The sequence below is a fragment of the Anabrus simplex genome, chromosome 3 (genome assembly GCF_040414725.1).
Source record: "Anabrus simplex isolate iqAnaSimp1 chromosome 3, ASM4041472v1, whole genome shotgun sequence".
In the NCBI taxonomy this organism is placed as follows: Eukaryota; Metazoa; Arthropoda; class Insecta; order Orthoptera; family Tettigoniidae; genus Anabrus; species Anabrus simplex.
The window spans coordinates 328,749,971-328,773,065 of record NC_090267.1 but is presented as its reverse complement, the minus strand read 5'-3'; the positions used below and the strand labels follow the sequence as shown (position 1 = coordinate 328,773,065).

The following is a 23,095-nucleotide window of genomic DNA, read 5'->3' as shown; positions in this document are numbered from 1 at the left end:
AATAAAAACGTTAAAGGTCAACGGATTATGTGCGCCGTTCTATGGTCGTTCCGTCCTTGGGTTTTTTGCACACATAACTTACCTCACGATTTCATCTTGGACTTCTTTAAAGCATCCTTGTTGCGGGCCACTGAATGCATTTTTTTATACAGTATGCATTTTTTAAGCTATCTTTGCCTTCATGCCTACGCCGAATATTGGCTTTAATTATGCTGTATTTTCTTGCAGCTGCACAATTATTCTTCATTTCTGTGTCATGTTTGATAACCAGTAACTTAATATTGGTATCATATCGACGAGAACCTGCAGAAAATTTGCTGGCAATACCTTTTCCACGTCTCTGCAATACAACTATCCATCACAAAAATATTCCTGTTGTCTATAAAACGGTTACTTTTACTAAGCATCGGGTACAGTAGACGCATTATAACTCTGCCATTGAGTAGCTGTGGACTTTCTACGAATTCAAAGGGTCACATCCTTGCTATTCCTATTCCAATGACATTACTGCACAGCTGGGGCTCATAAGTATATCATGGCTGATCTTGCAGTTAGCTCAAGAGAGTAAATGTTTTGATGCCATTCTGTGGATTTGAGAAACTTTTTGTAGAGGCTAGTAGAATGTCCTTCTCTCTTCACTATTTTCCAAGAACCAGTCACCTTACTATGGTCGTCTGACGAGAAGTTGCATGGACGAGGGGTAAGGGGTGAGAGTCATAAGTATGGCTACTGTGCATGCGCCTGTTTCAAGTCTGAAAGCCTGATGATAAACACTGTTCTGTCCTCGAGACTCGTGCGAACTGAGGTGCTGTTGTGAAGTTTCAGAGTGGTAATGCAATTGTGCTTTAGTACATTTTAACTATAAGTGCTGCATAATGAAGCATTTAGTTATGAACATGCATCATTTTGAGAGAGCTCACATAGTCTTCGCAGCTAATGTTTGTAGCTTAGAGTAGTATCTGTTTCTTGTGCCGTACCTACAAGCTGCTGCGACTTCTTGTCCGACGCAGATAGTACAAACAGGCACTGCTGCTTGTAGTGATGTACGCTGACTTAGCAAATGTCATGGGATAGTCACCTAATAGCGTGTGGGGCCTCCTCTGGCCCTGTGAACTGCAGTGAGACGCCGTGGACCGTCGACAAGTCCCTGGTAGTCCTCTGGACGCAGCTGATACCAAATCGTTTGCAGAGCAGCCGCCAATGCTGGTCTGTTCGTGGGTGCAGGATCCACGGCACGGAGCCTGCGTTCCAGGACATCCCAGATATGCTCGATAGGGTTCATGTCGGGGCTCCTGGGTGGCCATGGCAGTCGTTGGACCTCCGCTGCATGTTCCTGGAACCATTCCCGGACGACGTGGGAGCGATGTGGCGGCGCGTTATCTTGAAACACCGCAGAACCGTCTGGGCGCTAGAAGGCCAAAAATGGGTGGAGATGGTCTCCGAGCAGCTCAACATACCGCGTACCATTCAAAGTCTCTTCCAGAACAACTAGGGGGCCCATTCCATATCAGGAAAATGCACCCCAGACCATAACAGACACCAGCGCCCTGGACCACACCTTCGAGGCAGGAGGGATCCATAGCTTCATGTGGTCTGCGCCATACACGGTGCCTCCCATCGGCATGGTGCAGTTGAAATTGTGATTCGTCTGACCATATCACGTTATGCCATTGTTCCAGTGTCCATCCCTAGTGACTGGCGACAAATGCGCGTTGTCGTGCCCGATAACGTTGGGTTAACAGTGGCACGCGTGTGCGGCGCCGGCTCCCATACCCCATAGAACCCATGTTCCTACGGATTGTCCACTGGGAGACGTTCTAGAATGGCCTGTGTTGAATTAAGCCGTGATTTGTTGCACGGTTGCCCGTCTGTCACTACTAACAATCCGTCTCAGCTGTCGCCGGTTACGGTCATCGAGGGTGGCTGGATGGCCGGTCGTTCGTCTGTTGTGGTCGGTGACACCCACATTCAACCATTCACAATACACCCTGGACACGGTTGATCGTGTGAAGCCGAATTCCCACACTAATTCCGAAATCGCACTTCCATCCATCGGGCACCCACCGATCACCATACCCTGTTCGAACGGTGTCAGCTCACGACGACGTTCCATGTTACACCTGTCACATGCAGAGCCGCTGCTCACAAAGTCTCCTATACAACTGCCGCTGGCACAGGGGGCGTGTGGTGCGCAGACAACACACCTGCGCATCAGTGCTCCGCTATCCCATGACATTTGCTCCGTCTGTGTACAGTAAATTAGTTTTGTGTGCTTGCAGGGGATGGGTAAAGGGAAGCAGCATGGTTGCCTTGGTAGCTGCCAGAGCTGTTCATTACTGTTAGGTCACAAATGCAAGGCAACCCTTTATTTTTCACATGAAATTCTGAGGGGGAAAAATGTTGTCTTGGATTTGAAGAACATTATTATTATTATTATTATTATTACTAGCTGATGTACCCGTGCTTCGCTACGGGATTCTCAGAAAGACTGACTTGGTGGTTTTCCTTAATCCAACATAGGTCATTACAAAAACGTCAGTAGGAATGTAGCGATTGAAAGCAATGTTATCATATAAAATACTCGATCAAATGAAACACCGCAAACTTTCTCACTTTCAACGAACTGTACTACGGTGCCGATCTAAGAGTCCGAAGTTCCAGAACTGGAATAACCAGGTCGCAGACTGCCGTGAACACTCCTCTGTCATTATTCCGTTAAACATGCACACTACTCATTCCAATCAGTGCCTCCGAGTAGGGATTGAATAGCTCGAATACTATGATGAACCAATGTGTTACGAACCAGATATATCAGAAAATGTATGAACCAGAGGAATGGCATGCTACTTCCCACCAATATACAGGCAGGCTGTTTCAGTCGGTACGACCAGGCGGGTTGGCCGTGTGGTTAGGGGCGCGCAGCTGTGAGATTGATATATATATAGATTTATCTATACGACCACTAATGACATAAATAACTTATTTGAGAATTACATTTCAGGCCTTCCCCTAAACTACCATTTCACTCAGCGTGAATAAAATAATTTATAGCCTAGATTGTAGTGGATCATCACCCGACATTACATGACGATTTGCATTAAATTCTCTTCAGCCGTTTCCTCTTGATGCGTGTACATACATACATATAGACGGACAGACAGAAATTACGGGAAAGTAAAAAAAATGCATTTCCTTGTTACTGTAGACATGACAGATACAGAAATACCATTCATTTCAAATTCTGAGCAATGTACAGGCAAAACACTTATTTTATATATAGATTACATTTCAGGCCTTCCCCTAAACTACCATTTCACTCAGTGTGAATTACATTATTGATAGCCTAGATTATAGTGACCTATTCCCAGACTTTGCATACCAATTTTCGAGAAGATACGACCACTAATACAATAAATGTTTGATAATTAAATTTTAGGCCTTCCCCTAAACTACCATTTTTCTCACCGTGTATAGCCTATATTGTAGCGACTTATTTCCAATGTTTGTCTACTGATTTTCATTAAGGCACGACCACTAATAACATAAATATTTGAGAATTAAATTTCAGGCCTTCCCCATAACTATCATTTCATTCAGCGTGATCAAAATAATTTATAGCCTAGAGTGTAGCGGTTAATCACCCGACTTTACATTCCGATTTTCATTAAATTCTCTTCAGCCGTTTTCTCGTGATGCGTGTACAGACAGACAGACAGACAGACAGACAGACAGACAGACAGACAGACAGACAGACAGACAGACAGACAGACAGACAGACAGAAATTACGGAAATGTAAAAAATGCATTTTCTTGTTATTGTGAACATGACCGATACAAAAATACCATTCTTTTCAAATTCTGAGCAATGTACAGACAAAACTCTTATTTTATATATATAGATTATTATTATTATTATTATTATTATTATTATTATTATTATTATTATTATTATTATTATTATTATTATTATTATTATTATTATTATTATTATTATTATTATTATTATTATTATTTACTATTATTATTATCAAAGATTTTGAAACAATTGTTTTAAGGCATTTCCTTATTTCCTTTTTTTTTCTGTGTATAATAAGTTCTTGGTTTTTCTTAGAAAATTTATAGGCTTATGAAAGAATTAGTTTGGTGTTTATCAAAGTATATTAAAAAAATTTTACATTTCTTAGTTTTCCTTCACAGAAGATTTAATCAAAGTCTGTGCCAAAATATAATTTCATAAATAGGATTCATTTTTTGCCCATTTTAAGATAAAAGCAGTATTCGTCATCATCATCAATGTCCCACTCCAGTCGCCCGGGTGTGGTTATGAAAGCAGTATTAAGTATTCAAAATAGTCTGCTACTATTAGGGCTACATAAGTAGTCCATACAAGTAACTGTGGAAGTTTTTCTGCTGCACGTATCCAGGGTTAATGTAATGCAACACTCCCAACTTTACCACTGCCTGTTGGTACAACATTAACCTATGTTGTCTGGCAAAAGATGCATTTTTAAAACTCTTCTATCCCAATACACTATACAGTATGTATTAATAATGTGCTTTCAGGAAAGTATACAGCCTGCAGCTGTACCTACAACAGAACCCATCACAACTCAGGTGGAGGAACCTCCCCAGTCTCCAGTGAAACGGAAGTCTCCTAGTCCTGAACCACAGATAACAGTGCAAGTTCCTGTCCAACAGGAACCTGAACCAGAACCTGTCTACCAGGAGCAACAGCAACAGACATTGTACGAAACTCAGGAAGAAGATGATACCGGATATACAGCAATAGCACTTTACGATTACCAAGCAGGTACAGTTGAATTTGCTGTAGAATATAAAATTCTTAAGCTTTGGATATGAAGATTACCCTTGTGTTAATAATGGGGATAATGGGTGGAAATATGATCTGGTAGGGGTATTAATATCAATATCAAATGAACCTAGCAAGAGGCTAAATTTTGCTGATCATGTAGCCATAAGCTTGCATTCCAGTGGATTTGAATCCCACCTTTGGCAGCTGTGTTATTATTTTTCTTGATTTCCTATCTTCATACCAGGAAATGGTTAGGCTGTATGTTAAGACCAGAGCCATTACATTCCCTGTCTTGTGCTTTTCTTCATTCAATTTTTCAATTCAATCAATTTCAATCAATTTCAATCAATACTGATCTGCATTTAGGGCAGTCGCCCAGGTGGCAGATTCCCTATCTGTTGCTTTCCTAGCCTTTTCCGAAATGATTTCAAAGAAATTGGAAATTTATTGAACATCTCCCTTGGTAAGTTATTCCAATCCCTAACTCCCCTTCCTATAAATGAATATTTGCCCCAGTTTGTCCTCTTGAATTCCAACTTTATCTTCATATTGTGATCTTTCCTACTTTTATAAACGCCATTCAAACTTATTCGTCTACTAATGTCATTCCACGCCATCTCTCCGCTGACAGCTCGGAACGTACCACTTAGTCGAGCAGCTCTTCTTCTTTCTCTCAATTCTTCCCAACCCAAACATTGCAACATTTTTGTAATGCTACTCTTTTGTCGGAAATCACCCAGAACAAATCGAGCTGCTTTTCTTTGGATTTTTTCCAGTTTTTGAATCAGGTAATCCTGGTGAGGGTCCCATACACTGGAACCATACTCTAGTTGGGGTCTTACCAGAGACTTATATGCACTCTCCTTTACATCCTTACTACAACCCCTAAACACCCTCATAACTATGTGCAGAGATCGGTACCCTTTATTTACAATCCCATTTATGTGATTACCCCAGTGAAGATCTTTCCTTATATTAACACCTAGATACTTACAATGATCCCCAGAAGGAACTTTCACCCCATCAACGCAGTAATTAAAACTGAGAGGACTTTTCCTATTTGTGAAACTCACAACCTGACTTTTAGCCCAGTTTATCAACATACCATTGCCTGCTGTCCATCTCGCAACATTTTCGAAGTCACGTTGCAGTTGCTCACAGTCTTGTAACTTATTTATCACTCTATAGAGAATAACATCATCCGCAAAAAGCCTTACCTCCGATTCCACTCTACTCATATCATTTATATATATAAGAAAACATAAAGGTCCGATAATACTGCCTTGAGGAATTCCCCTCTTAATTATTACAGGGTCAGATAAAGCTTCACCTACCCTAATTCTCTGAGATCTATTTTCTAGAAATATAGCAACCCATTCAGTCACTCTTTTGTCTAGTCCAATTGTTTATTTCTGTCGCAGCTTCCCTGGAAACCTCTTCATATGACATTAACCTTTTCACTTCTGCAGTCCTATATGCATGTGTGCGCCCCCAGTGCCGAATTATTTTAGCCAACAAAGTTTGTCTACTTCATGAACAATATTCATCTAAAATACAAGTTCTAACTACAAAAGTTATATGAAATTATAGCTTAACTCACCAGACGGTCTACAGGCAACTGAGATGGAAATCCATTATTGGGTCCCAGATACCAAGTTTTTTCACTTAGTGTTAATGCCCTTACTTATTTTCATTTTCTTCACTACACATACACTCTCTCTCTCTCGCTCTGAAACACTGAACTAAATACGTTACCTGCCTGTGATTTTGTAGAGCTGGCCTGTGTGCATAAGGAAGTCCAGTACACTAAATGAACGAAGTAAAAGGAAACTTAATATCTACAAGGTGCTACACAATAAACTTTCTGAGTGTACTAATAGTATCATAATATACAAAGATGACGAAAACCAGCTAACAAGTTTCTGTCGTAGTAATTCTTACGGGCTTGATACTCTTCAAAACATGGGACCACACAGAGGGCAACACCACAAGGTTGACACATGTAAAATTAAGAATTTCATCTTAGGTCCATATTGAACTGAGAATAACAGAAAATGAAAACTAAAAAGTCCACCGTTTTCAATACAAAATAACATTCAACTAATTTAGTTACAACATCTCATTAGTGGCTGAAGATGACGCACATCAGCATCGAAACTAGTCCCAAGTAAATGTTGTAACTTAGTTAGTTCAATGTTATTTTGTATTGGAAATGTGGACTTTTTAACTTTCAATTTCTGTTGACACATGTATCGTGACTCTTTGACTGTGGTATTTCTGTAGAATGTGCCGAATGATTTGGAGCTGAAAATCAGGTAGTGAGGGTAGCTTGGCCAAGGAGGCACAATAGAGGGAGTAAGAATTTAGAAGTGCCAAGTCCAAAATATAAAATAAAAAAATAAAATAAAAAAATTAAAAATTATACTATTTGATGCTTTTAAGTTCACTGTGTAATGAGCTAAGAAGCATATCCAACTTGTCTACAGTTCCCATATACATAATCGATTATGGCCCGAAGTTTCATAATAGCAGCTCGAGATTTGCGATCCCTCTTTCCTGTTACGTTAAATACACTTTCATGCATGGTCGTGAGAACAAGTATATCCTCCTATTGTGCCACTTCACGGCCATTATTTTGTCAAAATCATCTCCAGTTCCCCTTTGTCCAATTTAGTTTTCAGGATAGGCATAGTTTTTGCAGATCACCATAATGAGGCATTGTGGTACAGAAAAAAAAGAGAGAGAGAGAGAGAGAGAGAGAGAGAGAGAGAGAGAGTGTCTGTCTGTGTCTCTCTCTCTCATATGCCACACATTATTCAGAACATTTCTGAAGATTACTGAATATGTTGATAAACATAATTATGTTGCTGTAAGGACACAATTTTTTTAAATCTTCTTGCATAATTGAAGGGCTTATTTCCAAAGTCATGCATCTCCAAGAAACATAATTTTTCAGGAAGTGCCATTTTTTTAATAAATGGATTTCCTAAAATGATACTTCATTTTTTTTTGTTTTTTTTTTTTAAATTTTTATCTAGCCAAATCATTTCAAATAAAATCTGTTTTTCTTGGTGGCTAAACTCCTAGTGTAAAGAATGCTATCAAAATGGGGGCGGGGGTCTTCGATTTACATCACTTTAAATGTGAATTATGCAGATTGGTGTAGGCAAGGTTACTTTGCAAGTGCTCAAACTTTCAAATATACTGTAATGCTTAACGGTGTATTTAATTAAATACACAAATTTTGTATTTATCCACAATTTAAGAAGTTTAAAATGCATATGATATGCTTAGAAAATACAAAAGATGATGATGAAAAATGCCTACAATACAAAAGTCATAAATTTAATATAGCAAAACGTATCATGACTGGGAACAAACATAAAGATGATTGTCTTAAGTTATATATTGTATTTTTGAACACCCAGTTTTTCTGAGGGAAATGTTTGGAAGGACCTATTGGTCCATACACTTTGCATATTAAACTCACAAAATAAATTTTAAAAAAAATCATTATTACAATCAAGTTGAAGTATGTAATGTTTTTCTTTGTGGGTTTCAATATTCGGCAGTTGAAATAGAAGAAAGCATTCTATCATAAAATGCCATGGTAGGATGTCCATGTGCACTCAGTTTATCGGGGAGGCTCTTAATTTCCTTGACTTCGTCTTCTTTCAATGCATTGGCTAATGGTTCTTGTTCCACTTAAAGAAATGGCCATTTCCTACTTCTTTTCAGCAGGCTGTGTTTGCACCCAGCAAAACCATGAGCGAAAGAGCAGAGTCCTGCCGCAACCAGTACACGGTCACGTGATGTGTGCATTGGGCTATTGATCGTGTGGAGTTGGAGCACTTTGGAAATAAAAATAGTGAGGATTTGTATCACTTTGAAAATACATACATTTCCACATTATTAAGTAGTATTGTAGGAATACATTTGCACATTCAGCTTGTAATCTGAAAAAAGTGGAGTTGCTTCTCTTTGGAAATAAGCCTTCAATTCTGGTATATTTGTTGGTGGATCATCTGCTTGGAACATTGCTTCTTTCAACGTTATCCATGTGTAGGCATCTGGGTCCATGAGATCTGGGCAGCAGGAAGGGTACAGGAATGAAGTGTCACGAGAAATCTTGTGATATCCGAAGTGCCTTTGCAGAAGGATAAGTGACTCCCCCTCCCTTCCCACAGTGTGGACTCTTCTTGCTGCATCCATTGTTGTTGGAGAGGTAGTTCCTGACGTAGCAAAAACAGAGGTCTCTGTAGAATACCTAGGCTATTGTTTTTGGATTCTGTGCTGCAACCTTGTCGAAACAAGGGCCAAATATTCCATGACCAGACATGGTGCACCAAATCGCAACCCGCTATTCAAACCCATATGATTTTTTTGTTGGTTGTTTTAGCCTTTCATCTGAAAACGATATGTTGTAGTAGTAGTCTGGATCTTCATATGTCGACTTGCTGTCATTCTGTAACTGGGCTTGCTCATCTCTTTCTTGTGGACATTGAGCAACTTGAATGCAGTATGCACATCCACCCAGCTCTGTAAACATCTGCCGAACATCGCTCAAACAGATTTTCAGCATTGTTCGTTGTAGACTATGCTTTGGGGACTGCAACACCTATTGAAGTTGTCCATAATTCTTGTTTGTGGTGACAGTTCTTGGACCCCATGTTGTCCGCTTCTGCTGACAAAAATCTGATTCCGTCGTTGTAGACTATGCTTTGGGGACTGCAACACCTATTGAAGTTGTCCATAATTCTTGTTTGTGGTGACAGTTCTTGGACCCCATGTTGTCCGCTTCTGCTGACAAAAATCTGATCCCGTATGACGGATCTGTTGTTTGGTGCCTTGCTGTTGCTCCTTGTACTGTTCTTTAACATGAAGCAGTCTTAGCCTATTCTGATGCCTCACTCCGTACAATAGAAAATGTTCCACAATGAACACTTTCTCCTCAATGGTGAGAACCATAATTTCGAAAATCAATATAACTTGAAATTCACAATACAGTATCTATTACACGTTCCCGGAAACTACGTTTTCTCGTATTATTCGTTCAAATTACTTGGTCTCGCGAGCATCCTAATTATCACACATTGTAAAAATCCCGCATTATCTGTTCCTTGAAGAAACTATTTCCCGGATCAACCATCCAGAAATTTCAGTCCCATCAATGCTAAATCCTCGATGACGTGTTTTTCAGTTAACTGTATTTCACAAAAGGATGGCTACTGTTAACATCCCACCATTGCGATAATTTGAGGAAGTACTGTACTGGAAAAGCGATCGGTGGTGAACTTTGTATAAGGGACCATCTTAGCATCGCATTCGGGAGGTATCGTTTAGAGAATCCTCAGAAATCATAAAGCAGAGAGTGTCCACAATTGGAAGGAGACGGAGCGCTTTTCGATAGCTCTTCTTGAAGACTGAACAAGTTTTGTCAAATATTCATGCTTGCAAAACATCTACATTATGTCCAGGGTTAGATGTTTATTTTTTTATTTTTTTACTTTTTTCGAGTGTGTCACTGGACTGGTTTTCAGCACTTCCTTCAGGGCACTGTATCGTCACTGGGCTTTCAGGCAGGAATCAAAACTGCTCCTTCTTAAGTAACACAAATTTAGTATCTTAAAATGATTATCGTATATGATTATGTTATTGGGGCCAGAACAGATGTAGCACCTTGCATACATAAAGCCGTGGAAGGTTTATTAATGCAGTCTGGACTTCCTCCTTCTTTCTGGGCAGAGGCTGTTTCAACAGCAAATTACATTAGGAATAGACGTCCTACAAGTAAACTGCGTGGACGAACTCCTTACGAAACCTGAACTGGAAAGGTTCCAAATGTTTGTAAATTCGAAAAATTTGGATGTGAAACCTACTGCCTAAATCGATCGGCGAATGTGGGAAAATTTGACTGAAAATTTCACGTTTTTGTGTTAAATGTTATAAAAACCGCAGTTGTTTTTATTTGCGCACATTACATTTAAAAACTTATCATTTCACACTCGTACAGACTTCTACAGCGAGCACGCTTTCCAGCTGAGTTCAAGGTCATGAATAACCTTAAGTTTGGAAGTGTTAATGATATTTTTTCTCTTTCCAATTTGATTGTGATTAGTGACGGGCAGAATTGAATATAATGCATTTGAGAACTTTACATTCGATACTTACATTCAAAACCATATTCTCGAGTTCAGCATAACCTTTAAAAGTCAATGCAGGCCTAATTTACGGAGTATACGATTTCCATAAACTGACCACAAACAGTATGCCGGTGACCAAATTACAGGGGAAGATTTTTAAAAAAGGTATTTTGCCATCATGTTGGGGCACTTTTGTCTCTATTGTGATTTATTTTATTAGATTATAGAATTAAAAACTACCTGTGGTCGATTATTGTTTGGCTTGGCGTTACAGGTATTAGATTTTTCAAAGAGTTTTGTCGGTGGATGCAGACTGGGTCTCGGCCCATGCGTGACCACGGCTGGTCCGTGGTCCAATAGCTCTGTACTCTGACTGGCCAACCAAGCAGAGGAGGGGTGGCCGCGGCTCTACCGTGGCTGTACGCCTCTGCATTCGGAAGACGGGACAGGGCTGGACCTCATGGCTGGCCCCGACTGTCGGCTGTTCTGAGAATGGTTTTCCATTCTCCTGCACTAAGGCGAATGCCAGGAAAGTTCCTAGTATAGGCCACGGCCGCCAACCCCCTCGCCTTCTTCGAGCATCTCCTTCACCGTAACAAATCTCCTGGCCTGAGAGACGGCATCACCGTCTATGTGGCCTACCTCGCCCTTCAGGGGAGGAATGAAAACACTTTTAGTAAAGTCGAAGAGTTTGGCTGATCAAAGTTGCTGAACTGAAGGAAGTTTTCAGAGGAAACTGACAAAGTATGCCCGGGAAAACTGAATGTAAAGTTTCGAGATTTTAAATTTGCATGCCGGTAATTAATGCTTGAAGCCAGCCCCGCGGTCTGACTTGCCTGTCTCTCACCCGGAGGGCCTGCATTCGATTCCTGGCCAGGTCAGACATTTTTACCGGGATATGAAGGCTGGTTCCAGGTTTACTCATTCTACGATTACCTTTGAGGAGCTATTTAATGGTGAGATGGCGACCTCGGTCTAGAGAGCCAGGAATAACGACTGAGAGGATTAGTCACACTGACCATGCATCACCTCATAATATGCAGGCCTTTGGGCGAAGGAGCGGTCGCTTCTTAGGCAGAAGGCCTATTGGGGTTGTAGTTTGGTTTGATTTAAGGGTGTTTGTAAGATACTTTGTAATGTTTAGCCAAATTGTTGATGGTTCATTCATTCCTGGATTTTCTGTTTTCCCGTGTCGTACATATTTTTTCCGTGGTCCCTCCAAAAACGGAGAATCGAGGTTCCACTGTATACATACAGTAAATAAGTACTTGGTTTCTAGGCCAGTAATTTGTGTCATTCGTTTTGCAGCATACCATATAATTACCATATATATGTTCCTCAGTACTTGTCCCTTCTAATACAGGGTCTCTATGTGGCTCCACAGTCTGCATTTCTTTTGGTTATGGACCATCTTGGGGTATAGATTCACTCTCTTCATATCATCGTATAGTATATCCACCCATCGTTGTGCAGGTCGTCCCTTAGGTCTCTTTACAACCACTTCCAGCATGTAGCCCAGCTTTGCAATTGTATCTGTTTCTACTTACAACACATGTCTATACAATCACTGTCGACATGTGAATTTTCACAATTAAGTACTTATTTATTTTCCACCTAGTCGATACAATGATTGCTTAAGGCAATTTTTAATGGTCAGAAGTGGTACATGTTTTGTATATTATCAACATCTTCAGCCACATAACACTGTTTAGATGAAAAATATATAAATTGACAAAGTACTGCTTTAGAGGAAGTGTCCTTAAAATTAACATAAGATTGATAACATTAAAACAAACAAATAACTCAAGAGAAAATCATGTTATTGTTGAAACCATTCAAGAGGGCTTGTTGTCGGATAAACAACAGTTCTTTATTCCTTTCAGATTTGGATAAAGGAATACTAAACGCTCTGTTAACGTAACTATAATATGCTGATCTTTTCTGTGCCTCAGGGAGTAACAAGTTGTTCTTGATAGTGGTCAGTGTGAAAGTGGATTTTCTGTGTATTTTGAAATAAAACTCTTTTTCTTCTCTTATTGTGATTATGTCCAGAAAATTCAGTGATCTTTCTACTTCTACTTCTTCTAAAGTGAATTTTATATTGGAATCCAAATTATTCAATAAATTTAAAACTTTATTGCTATCGGTGAGTCTGTTATCTATTATAGCGTAAACATCGTCCACATAATGTGTCCAAAAATCCAAACCCTCTATTTGATTAATAATTTTTGTGTGTTCCAAATAGTCTAAGTATATATTAGCCAATATTCCTGCTGGGGCTCCCATTGAGAGTCCTTTTTATGTAATGTGAATTTTCTCCTAAATCGGCTCGGTTCCAAACCATTTTCTTACATCTTTGTTGGAAATCCAATCCAATCTAGTTATGGCAGTAGCTTGTTTCCATGATAATTAACATACTGCCTCTTTTGTAGTTGGCATTCAGTATCATAGAGTGCAACTGAGCAGATGACGTGCAGTAGATCTTTAATTTTGGATGGTCTTCCAGCCAGTGATCGCAGGTGATGAATGCCATACTTTACCACTGTATCCTGACTGTCTCAACCCTCATGTTTATGTCTTCTGTAAGTTGCCCATCGTCAGGAATCACAGAGCCAGAATATTTAAACTGTGTTGCTCACAGCAAGTTTTTGCTATCAACTTGAATAGTTAAAATTTTTTGTTTGTCTGACATCATAAAATTTGTTTTCTTCTTGTTAAGACTGTTCATATTGCACCAATCAATCATTCCATTCTTGAGTTTGGAGTTTTTAAAACGTTTTGGCAGCCAGCATGAGTTCGTGAGATGGGCCTGGTGGATCAAGGATTTCCTTTGTTAAGACCCTTTACAATATAGCTCTTCCAGCATTATCTCACTTTCTTCCAGTCTACCAGCAAATTGCTTATTTTTTAAAATTTATGCTGTAGAACTTTCAAATGTGTTCTGTTTTGAGATCTTGATTTGGCGAGTTAATGTCGCATTCTCTTTCATATATAGAGTTTCTCACAATGTGCTTTGTATGAAGTGGCTTTTGTCGCTGTCACAATCTACTTCACCTCCCTTTGGACTGTTTAGTAAGCATTCCAATAAGATGATGTTTTATTTTGTCATTGAGAAACTTCTGATATATCATATTTACTGACATCAATTCCTCCCTATTTTGTAAATTTTAGAGGACAAAACTTTTGGGTGGAAAACACCTGGCTATTACACGACTATTACAAAAATTTCAGACATAAAATTAAGATATACAACTTCAAAAATTTAATTTATCAAATTAATATTTAAAAGTAAATAACTAATATAATACAAAATTTGAACAGTTGTGAGACTTTTCTTCAAGTACCATGTTGTGTTCAAATTCAAAAGCAGCGGCAATAACTCTCCACAGCTTTAGTCAAAAGATGTACTGGTAGACAGGTAATCTTCATCAGCAGAGTTGTTTGTATCCATCGAGTTGTCCCACAGGATATCATCCTCCAAGCCATCTATCGCATTAGATACCCCGATCTTCTTGAAGCTTGAAGAATCCAAGAGCACCATTTTTTTAATGCCGGATCTCTTATTGCTGCTCCTTTTTTGTCAGTTCGAAGGGACATAATGCCATCCATTCCCCATAAAACAGGTGGAGATATTTGAATAGTTTATTCACTGGGACGTCTTCCAGCTGGAAAATTTGTTAGCCCACCTGATATTATGGTGGGGATGGTATTGAGACAGAACATCTCATTTTTAATAGGCTCTGCTAAATGGCCATGAAAACTGTCCAGAACAAGCATAATTTTTTATGTTTAGATGATATAGATATTGATTCCCATAGGGAACCTGAAATGTTTGTCCCGAATGAGTAAATTTATAATACCAATATAGTTGGTCCGTTATTGGACATTATAAATTTTCCATCTAACTCATTCCTGGTTGCCAGCATTTCGCCCCGTGCTAAGTTGGGCTCATCAGTTAGTAAATAGCACACCTACCAAGACGCATGGCTAGTGCATACCGTGAAGGCCACTGCATAGGCTACTAGGAACCACCTGCATTGCCAATACTCTATGAGAGACTCTCATTTTCAAAAATTGATGCCTGCCTGGCCATTAGATGATCTATAGTGATTCCGGGAGAGATGGCGCACCGGGTGAGATGGCGCAGGGTAGGTCAGTGTGGCAATCGCCCGCTAGATCGCTAGATCGCTCGACCACTGCTTCTCATGTGTACAGTGTGTACGTGAGAACAAAAGCTATCTGTTGGATGTCACATAGTGCGAGTGATTTTGCCTGAAATCCTGGATATTTCTGGCAAGTACGTCTTCTCTACCTTCAAAGTTTTTCTACGGCATGATATAAAAGCCCACTGACTGGGTTGTTCAAGCTAAATTAACTTTGCATTGGCACAGGCGGGTGACTAGGTTAGTCAACGACTATGCTGGTGTGATATACGCCATGTTGGGCCAACGCAGTCCCTGGGGCAGGGGTGCGCCATCTCTCCCCAAATGTCGGGTGAGATGGCACGCTACATTTCAGGGAGAGATGGCGCGACATTCTTTGAATTTCCATTTAGGTGTAAAATGTGTTTCCATTCTCCGATCAGTTTGGTAATAAAATATAAAATATATTATATTGCCTATATGCATTTTGTTTAATTCTGTGTCAAATTATACTAATTGTGGAGAAGAGGAAGCAGCTACAGCCTGATCGAAGTTTGTGGTACATGCCTTTAATGCAACTTTAAAGTGTAATATCTCCAACAAAAGAGAGATCTCAGTGAACCAAAGGAACAAAGTGCAAAGAAAAATTGCAACCAATTAATTGATTCATTAATGACCAAGGAATAATAGACAAGTGAATGTAAATAAGGTAAATAAATGTATTAAACCTGCAGTCATAGTTTACTTCTTAATTTCTTCGCTCATTAGCATATCAAGTACATAACACCATCTCACCCGGACACAACGGGAGAGATGGCGCAGGTGACACACTTTCAAATAAACGATCCCTCTCTGTAATCTACTTACATTAAGACCATTTCCTTCAAAATGCAGTGAGGAGAGATATAAGGCATGACGTCTAGCATAAAAATAAGCTAATCGAAATGTTGGCGAAGACTTGCTGCACGATCATTACAAAATGTGCGCCATCTCTCCCCAACTTACTCTAGATGTTGGTTCCCTGATTTTTTAGCTGGATTGTATCTCATCCTGAGCTGTGACCCATCTATGCTGTTCTCAGATTTCCACCACTCCTTGAAGGCTCTTTTCTTCTCCTTCAGCACCTTATAGACTTCTCTCTTCCATCACCATGTCTCTTCGTTGATTTTTAGTCTCCCTTTTGAGACTCCTAGATGTTGCTTTGCTGTCTTTGTACAGTGGCTCTGAAATTGTTCCCACTGACAGTCTGCAATGATGCTGTCTTCCATATCCTGGGTGTAATGTAGGCCCTGATGTCATCAGTGAATGGCAGAGGTGTTTTCCCTCTTTCAGCTGTGGTCTTCTGTACCGGCAAACTTGCTTCAAGATGCAAAGGATGTCGCAGCTTGAACTCGCAGACAAGAAGCCTGTCCTGTGATGTGAGGGGTTCTGCTGGTATAACTTTGCAGTCAGCAAATTGTTTCATCAGGTTATAGCTGCAAAGAATATAGTCAGTCTGCATACAAACAGTTCTGTCCTGGACTTGAAACTTTTAGTTAATAAGATGTTCATCCCTCTTCTGGAAGCAAGTGTTGACCTCCACAAAAACAATCCATAACCATGAGATTCGGCCTTCCATATTTATGAACCCTGGAGAGAGGATGTCCCAGTATTTTAAAGCCCCCCAGGAATTGGGCTACCTGTTGATCCGCGAGTCCTAAGACTATCCCTGGGGACGCACTCTGAAGGGGTCAGGCTCCCCTGGTTACTTATTGGATGGAATTAAGCCCCACCCACAAAGGCTGAAATTTTTTTTTCTTGTATTTTTTCTTGTATATGTCTTACAAAATTTTTATTACATTCAGTTCCTTTAGTGTTGGTATTGTTGTCAGGGCCCAGATTTTGATGACATTTCATCCTTTAATTGGTGCATCATAGTCATTACTACATGAATTCTGATAGTGACCCTCAGATTTCAGAAATGTGTACATATTGCTGATGCAATGGAAGGTCGTGCTTAACTGTTTACAACAAACACAGAACAGCTAGTCCAGTAGACCATAGAATGCTCTTGGCACTATGCCCTACACAAATTATGCCTGCATGATGTTGCCTATTTCTTACGATAGGCTTCAGTTTCCACATTATGCCTAATTACTATTAGAGTGTTTAATCACCTTAAAATTTAATGACAAGCTGCGACCTTTACCACGTCTTTTAACAGACATTTTGTTGCCTTGGAGAAATAGTGCACAATTTATTGAACCATTTTATTAGAACTTTAAATTTTATCCAAGAAGATGATCTAAATCTCAGACTACATTATTTTAGAATGACCATACATAGTGCTCCTTTGATATTTTCTCATGAGTTTATCAAATGTTACCCATTTCACAATATATGTACCAATATTTTAGATAATCAGGTTACATGGCTAATTTTCTAGCTTCTTTTTTAGTGTTCAAGTGTATTAAGATTGTATTCAAGGCTGAAGATGCCCTTAAATGGGGCAAAACATGTCCCGAAAGTGATAAATGATTGTTTGTATATGTAACCACATATAAGTGGATAAAAAGTATTGAATAGGTGTATTAATAAATACTTTAATTGGATTTTAAGTTATAACACCTTTCAATACGGATAAAACATGAGGTTTATGACGTAATATTAGGCCATAGTTGATCATTTTACAAATTTTAAAATTTTTTAGGTCATTTTCATCGATTTTGCATCATTTTGTCATTTTTAGTTATTTGATTTTTAATCTCATGTTTTTATCTCAATTTTATTTGTTCTGCATTATTATTTACAGTAAAACCCCTATTTAGCATTTTTACAGGGACCTGAACTTTTTTTAAACATTAAATGGGGGTTAACTTTAAATCGAGGTTTCAGTATAAAGCACATTTTTTTCCAGAAATCTTTGCCTATATTAACATAAATTGCACCATCACACATTCATTAGACGATGTCGGCAATAAAACAAGGAGATATCTACCCTTCACACTATACTGTAGTTACAACCTTGTACTGTTTGTGCTGGAGAGCTGGACTGAGTAGCTGGGCTTCTGAGCCCAACTTAACAGGTTCGATCCTGGCTTAGTACGGTGGTATTTGAAGATGCTCAAATATATCAGCCTCATGTTGGTAGATTTACTGGCACGTAAAAGAACTCCTGCAAGGCAGAATTCCGGCACCTTGGTGTCTCCGTAAACTGTAAAAGTAGTTAGTGGGATGTAAAATCAATAACGTTATGTATCTATATGTACTGAAGATTACTCTTGTGTTAAACTGCCCCTGCTATCTAAGCAAGAGACCTGAATTGCATCATAACTAGTTTTGGCTCAGATGTTCTTTGAATATAAATAAATAAATAAATAAATAAATAAATAAATAAATAAATAAATAAATAAATAAATAAATAAATAAATAAGGCTTGGGTACAGCTTAACAAATTTGTTCCTTTACACTATCATCAGATTAACATTCCTATGCTATATGCAGATCCCATCTGAATAATTGCTGAGGGGCAAAACATGTAAACAGGTAAATGTGGTTTCTAGATGATGGATCATTATGTTCATTGTGCACTGTTATGCCTTTTAGCATTTGGTCTGCAAGCCTCCATGAATTAACTTAGTGCTTCCATAATCCTCTATTTTTTAATTATTATTATTTTTTTCTTTACGTCGCACCGACACAGATAGGTCTTATGGCGACGATAAGATAGGAAAAACCTAGGAATGGAAAGGAAGTGGCCGTGGCCTTCACTAAGGTGTAGCCCCAGCATTTGCCTGGTGTGAAAATGGGAAACCACGGAAAACCATCTTCAGGGCTGCCAACAGTGGGGTTCGAACCCACCATCTCCCGGATGCAAGCTCACAGCTGCGCGCCCCTAACTGTACAGCCAACTCGCTCGGTCCTCTATTTGTTACCAGCTTTGTAGTCTCTCTCAGTTCCACACCTCTTAAAACTGATCACCTTGATTTCCTTCTACATCTCTTAGTTGGTTAAGTAATTGTTTTCAATATTACTTTGGAATATTCCTGATGATGGTGAGCCCATGGTTAACCCTTCCTTCCTTCCTTCCTTCCTTCCTTCCTTCCTTCCTTCCTTCCTTCCTTCCTTCCTTTTGACAATAAATTTTGTCGTTAAATGCAAAACTGTTTCAGTTTAAGGTTGTTCTTACAAGTTTATATACGATAGGTTTGAGCGAAGTTAATTGGAAGGGGAAAGGAAAGGAGAGAATGAGGAAAGGATAAACACTATACTGGAGTGGTGACCAAGAAATGACAAGTGGAGTGGACTTGATAATTTCAAAACATCTGGAGGAGTATGTGGATATGGTAGAGTACATCAGCAATAGGATAATAAAAATTAGACCGAGAATAAGGAACAGAGTGAAGGATTTTAGACAGGGAACAAAGAGAAATATATTGGGAATTTCTGGAGAAGGCGATAGCTAATGCGGACGTGATTATAACGGGAGACTTAAATGCACAGGTGGGAAACAAAAGTCAAGGAAAGGAAGAAGCAATCAAACCATATGGATATGGGAAAAGGAATGGAGAGAAACTACTTAGTTTTGTAAGGGGAATGGAATGATTGTGGGCAACCCGTGGTGTCTGAAGAAAAACAGCAGGAAAATGACAAGATATGTCTCGGGTGGCAGAAGAATAAAATCTGTAATTCTTTACTTTCCAGTGGTAAAGACAAATCTGACAGTTAATAGATGTAACAGCTTTACCAGGAGAAGCATTCTATAGAGACCATACAGTTGTGATAGCATGAAAGAGAGTGGGGAAAATGGAAAACTTCAAGGAGACAAAAGATAGTAAAATAAAAGTGTGGAAATTACAAGATAAGAATGTACAGGAATAATTTCTGGAGAGACTGAAGAACAAATTCCAGTTATTGCAGTTGGAAATGTGGAAGTTGAATGGTCCAACTTCAAAAGGGCATTTAAAAGTGGGGCAGAGAGTGCTTGTGGTAGAACATTGACAACATTGAAAGAAAAGGAGACACCATGGTGGAAAGAGAAGGTGAGAGAAGCAGTGAAAGAAAAGCAAAAGGAAGTAACTTGATAATAAAAAGAAATGTAAGAAATTGGTAAGAGAAGAAAAGTTGGGAAGAATACACAAAAGATGGAAATGGATGGAGCTGGCAGTAAAAGAATGCTGTATGGAATTATATGAAGTAATAGGAAAGAAGGAGTTCATACAAAGCTAATGAAAGAGGAAGGTGGAGAGTTGATAACATATCCAGAAGAAATAAAGAGAAAATGGAAGGAGTATTTTGATAAACTGCTGAATGTGAGAAATTGTGCAGAGGCGGCTGTAGTAATACGGTGTGTTGACTGAACAGTAGATGTTGGTATAACAATGTTAGAGGTGGAATTAGCAGTCCATAAAATGAAAATGAGGAAGGCACCACGGATGGATGAAATTAGGTGGACCATTCACGATAAAGGCTGCTGGACCTGTTGTACTACAATGGGTGTACAGATTGCTAAAGTGCGTATGGAAGCAGAAATATGTGCAGAAGACTGGGGAAAGAGAATAATAATACCACTTTAAGAGGGGGGACAAAAAGGCGTGTGATAACGATAACTAAAGAGGAATCAGTCATATTACAGAGGATGATGAGAAGAAAGATAAAAAGAGAATTGCAAGAGGAACAGTATGGCTTTAGAAGTGGAAGGACCGAGCTTGATAGCTGCAGTCGCTTAATTGCGGCCAGTATTCAGTATTGGGAGATAGTGAGTTCGAACCCCACTGTCGGCAGCCCTTCAGCATGAGGCAATTAACTCTGTGACGGGGAACATTTGAGTGCCACTTTACCCAGCAGACGGAGGTGATTCAGATGTAATCACTAAGAAAATGCTACGATCTCTTTAAAAATTCACTGTTGGGCTGAGTAGCTCAGACGGTAGAGCACTGGCCTTCTGACTCCAACTTGGCAGGTTCGGTCCTGTCTCACTCCGGTGGTATTTGAAAGTGCTCTATTATGTCAGACTCGTGTTGGTAGATTTACTGGCACGTTAAAGAACTCCTGTGGAACTAAATTGACACCTCGGCATCTCCAAAAACTGTAAACTTAGCAGGATGTAAAAACCAATAACATTATCATTAACAATTCACTGTTACAACAGTTTAGCTCAGATTATTTTCAGATGTTTACAGTAGATACTCAAAGTAATGTATTTTACATTATTTACCTTATATTTACATTATAGTGTAGTAATGGGAAGAGACCTTACACATTTTGTACACAATGAAAGTGGCGTTCTTGTATTTTCCAGGGTTGTTTCACAATGCAATAAAAACTAGGGTAATCGTTGCCTCGGGAACTTTGAGCAGAAGAACCGGGGCAATAGCTCAGAGATTCATCTAGTTCAAATCCGAGGTTAATTGGGCGATTAATTAGTGAGAAAGAGGGCATGTTTTTGGCCTGTTTCGTTGTCCATTATATGGCCGTGCACCATGCCCTCCTATTCCTTATGTTTTGCGTCCACTCTCACTTTGCTCAATTCAGTCTGGTGTATTGCTGTTATCATCTGATTTATCAAAACGTAATTATTTCTCATTCATTCAAACTGCACCGTGCCATGCAAACATCAAGTGATTACAAGTCGTAAGAGATTTCAAGGTGTTGAAATAATTATTGGAATTCTCACCAGATGATGTCAACATTCATATCATTTTTTTTTTTTCTATTTGCTTTACGTCATACCAACACAGATAGGTCTTATTGTGACTATGGGATAGGAAAGGCCTAGGAGTGGGAATGAAGCGGCAGTGGCCTTAAGGTACAGCCCCAGCATTTGCCTGGTGTGAAAATGGGAAACCACGGAAAACCACCGGAGCTGCCGACAGTGGGGTTCGAACCCACTATCTCCCGGATGAAAGCTCACAGCTGCACGACCCTAACCGCACGGCCAGCTTGCCGGTATGTTCATATCAGTGAAGAGATGGCGATTTATACTATCAGTCTACATAAAGAAACATCCTGTAATGAAACATACATCCGCTAGAATGCAGCAGAAATTTAAGCCTATATGCTCTCAGGCGGAAAATGGTCAGGCTATCACAACCACTTCAGAAAAACAAACACACACTGATTTGGGCTAATTCTTTTATAAGGATGGGAGAAATCACCTTCAGGGTTATACCATTTCCATCTCGACAATTTTTAAAACTTTACATGCTATAACCAAATGAAGGTCGACCTACAGGGGTCTGTACCATGTATGGAGGTCTGCAGCATGTGAAGAAAAGGTCTATGCGACGTATGGAGGTCGGCATCAAGGTATTAATGAAAAAGAGTTGGGAATATGGAACGGATCTGGTCGTGACATTCATAGCCCTAATACAGGCATACGATAAAGTGTTCCCAGGGAGAAGGTTTGGAAAACCATGGTCAAAAGGAGACTGGGTACACAAACTGTATAAATGGTGCAAGCAGTATACAGCAGTTGTCAGCAGTGTACATACTCCGGTTGGGAAGACAGAATAGTTTAGAAATGAAACAGACAAGTGTGCTGTCACCTCGTTTGTTTCTAATTGTTATGGATGACATTGTAAAGGAAACAAAAGAAGCATATGGGAATAGGGAGATGAAGTTATTACTGTTTACAGATGATATTGTGGTCTAGGGTATGAACAGCAAAGAAGTACAAGAACAACTTGACGTACTGAACGAGAAAATTGAGAAGGATGATATGAACATTAGCGTAGAGATAAGAAAGACCATGGTGGTATCAAGAGGAGATAGTTAAGGGAAAGGCAATGTGAAAACTGGTGGTCAAAGCCTTGAAATTGTTGACAGTTTCAAATACCTAGGGAGTGAAATAATGCAGAATAGAAGATTGGACATGGAGATTAGCAGGAAGGTGCAACAAGGCAGTGCACTCTACCAGAGTGTAAGAAACTTGGTCTGCAATTAGGAAGTACCAAGGAATTGTAAAGAGATAATGTTCAAAATGTATCATGCTCCTATATTGACTTATGCAAATGAGA

The 23,095-nt window shown here is 39.4% G+C and overlaps 1 protein-coding gene across 3 annotated transcripts in view; it reads left to right on the top strand.

Annotated features, from left to right (window-relative positions):
• The window catches only part of Cortactin (cortactin), a 148,963-nt gene that overhangs the window by 104,650 nt on the left and 21,218 nt on the right, over positions 1-23,095 (top strand). For all 3 annotated transcript variants that reach the window (XM_067143170.2, XM_068226694.1, XM_068226695.1), the window contains one exon: positions 4,564-4,810. In XM_067143170.2, the coding sequence (XP_066999271.2) occupies positions 4,564-4,810 (247 nt within the window). The remainder of the gene's footprint in view (positions 1-4,563; positions 4,811-23,095) is intronic.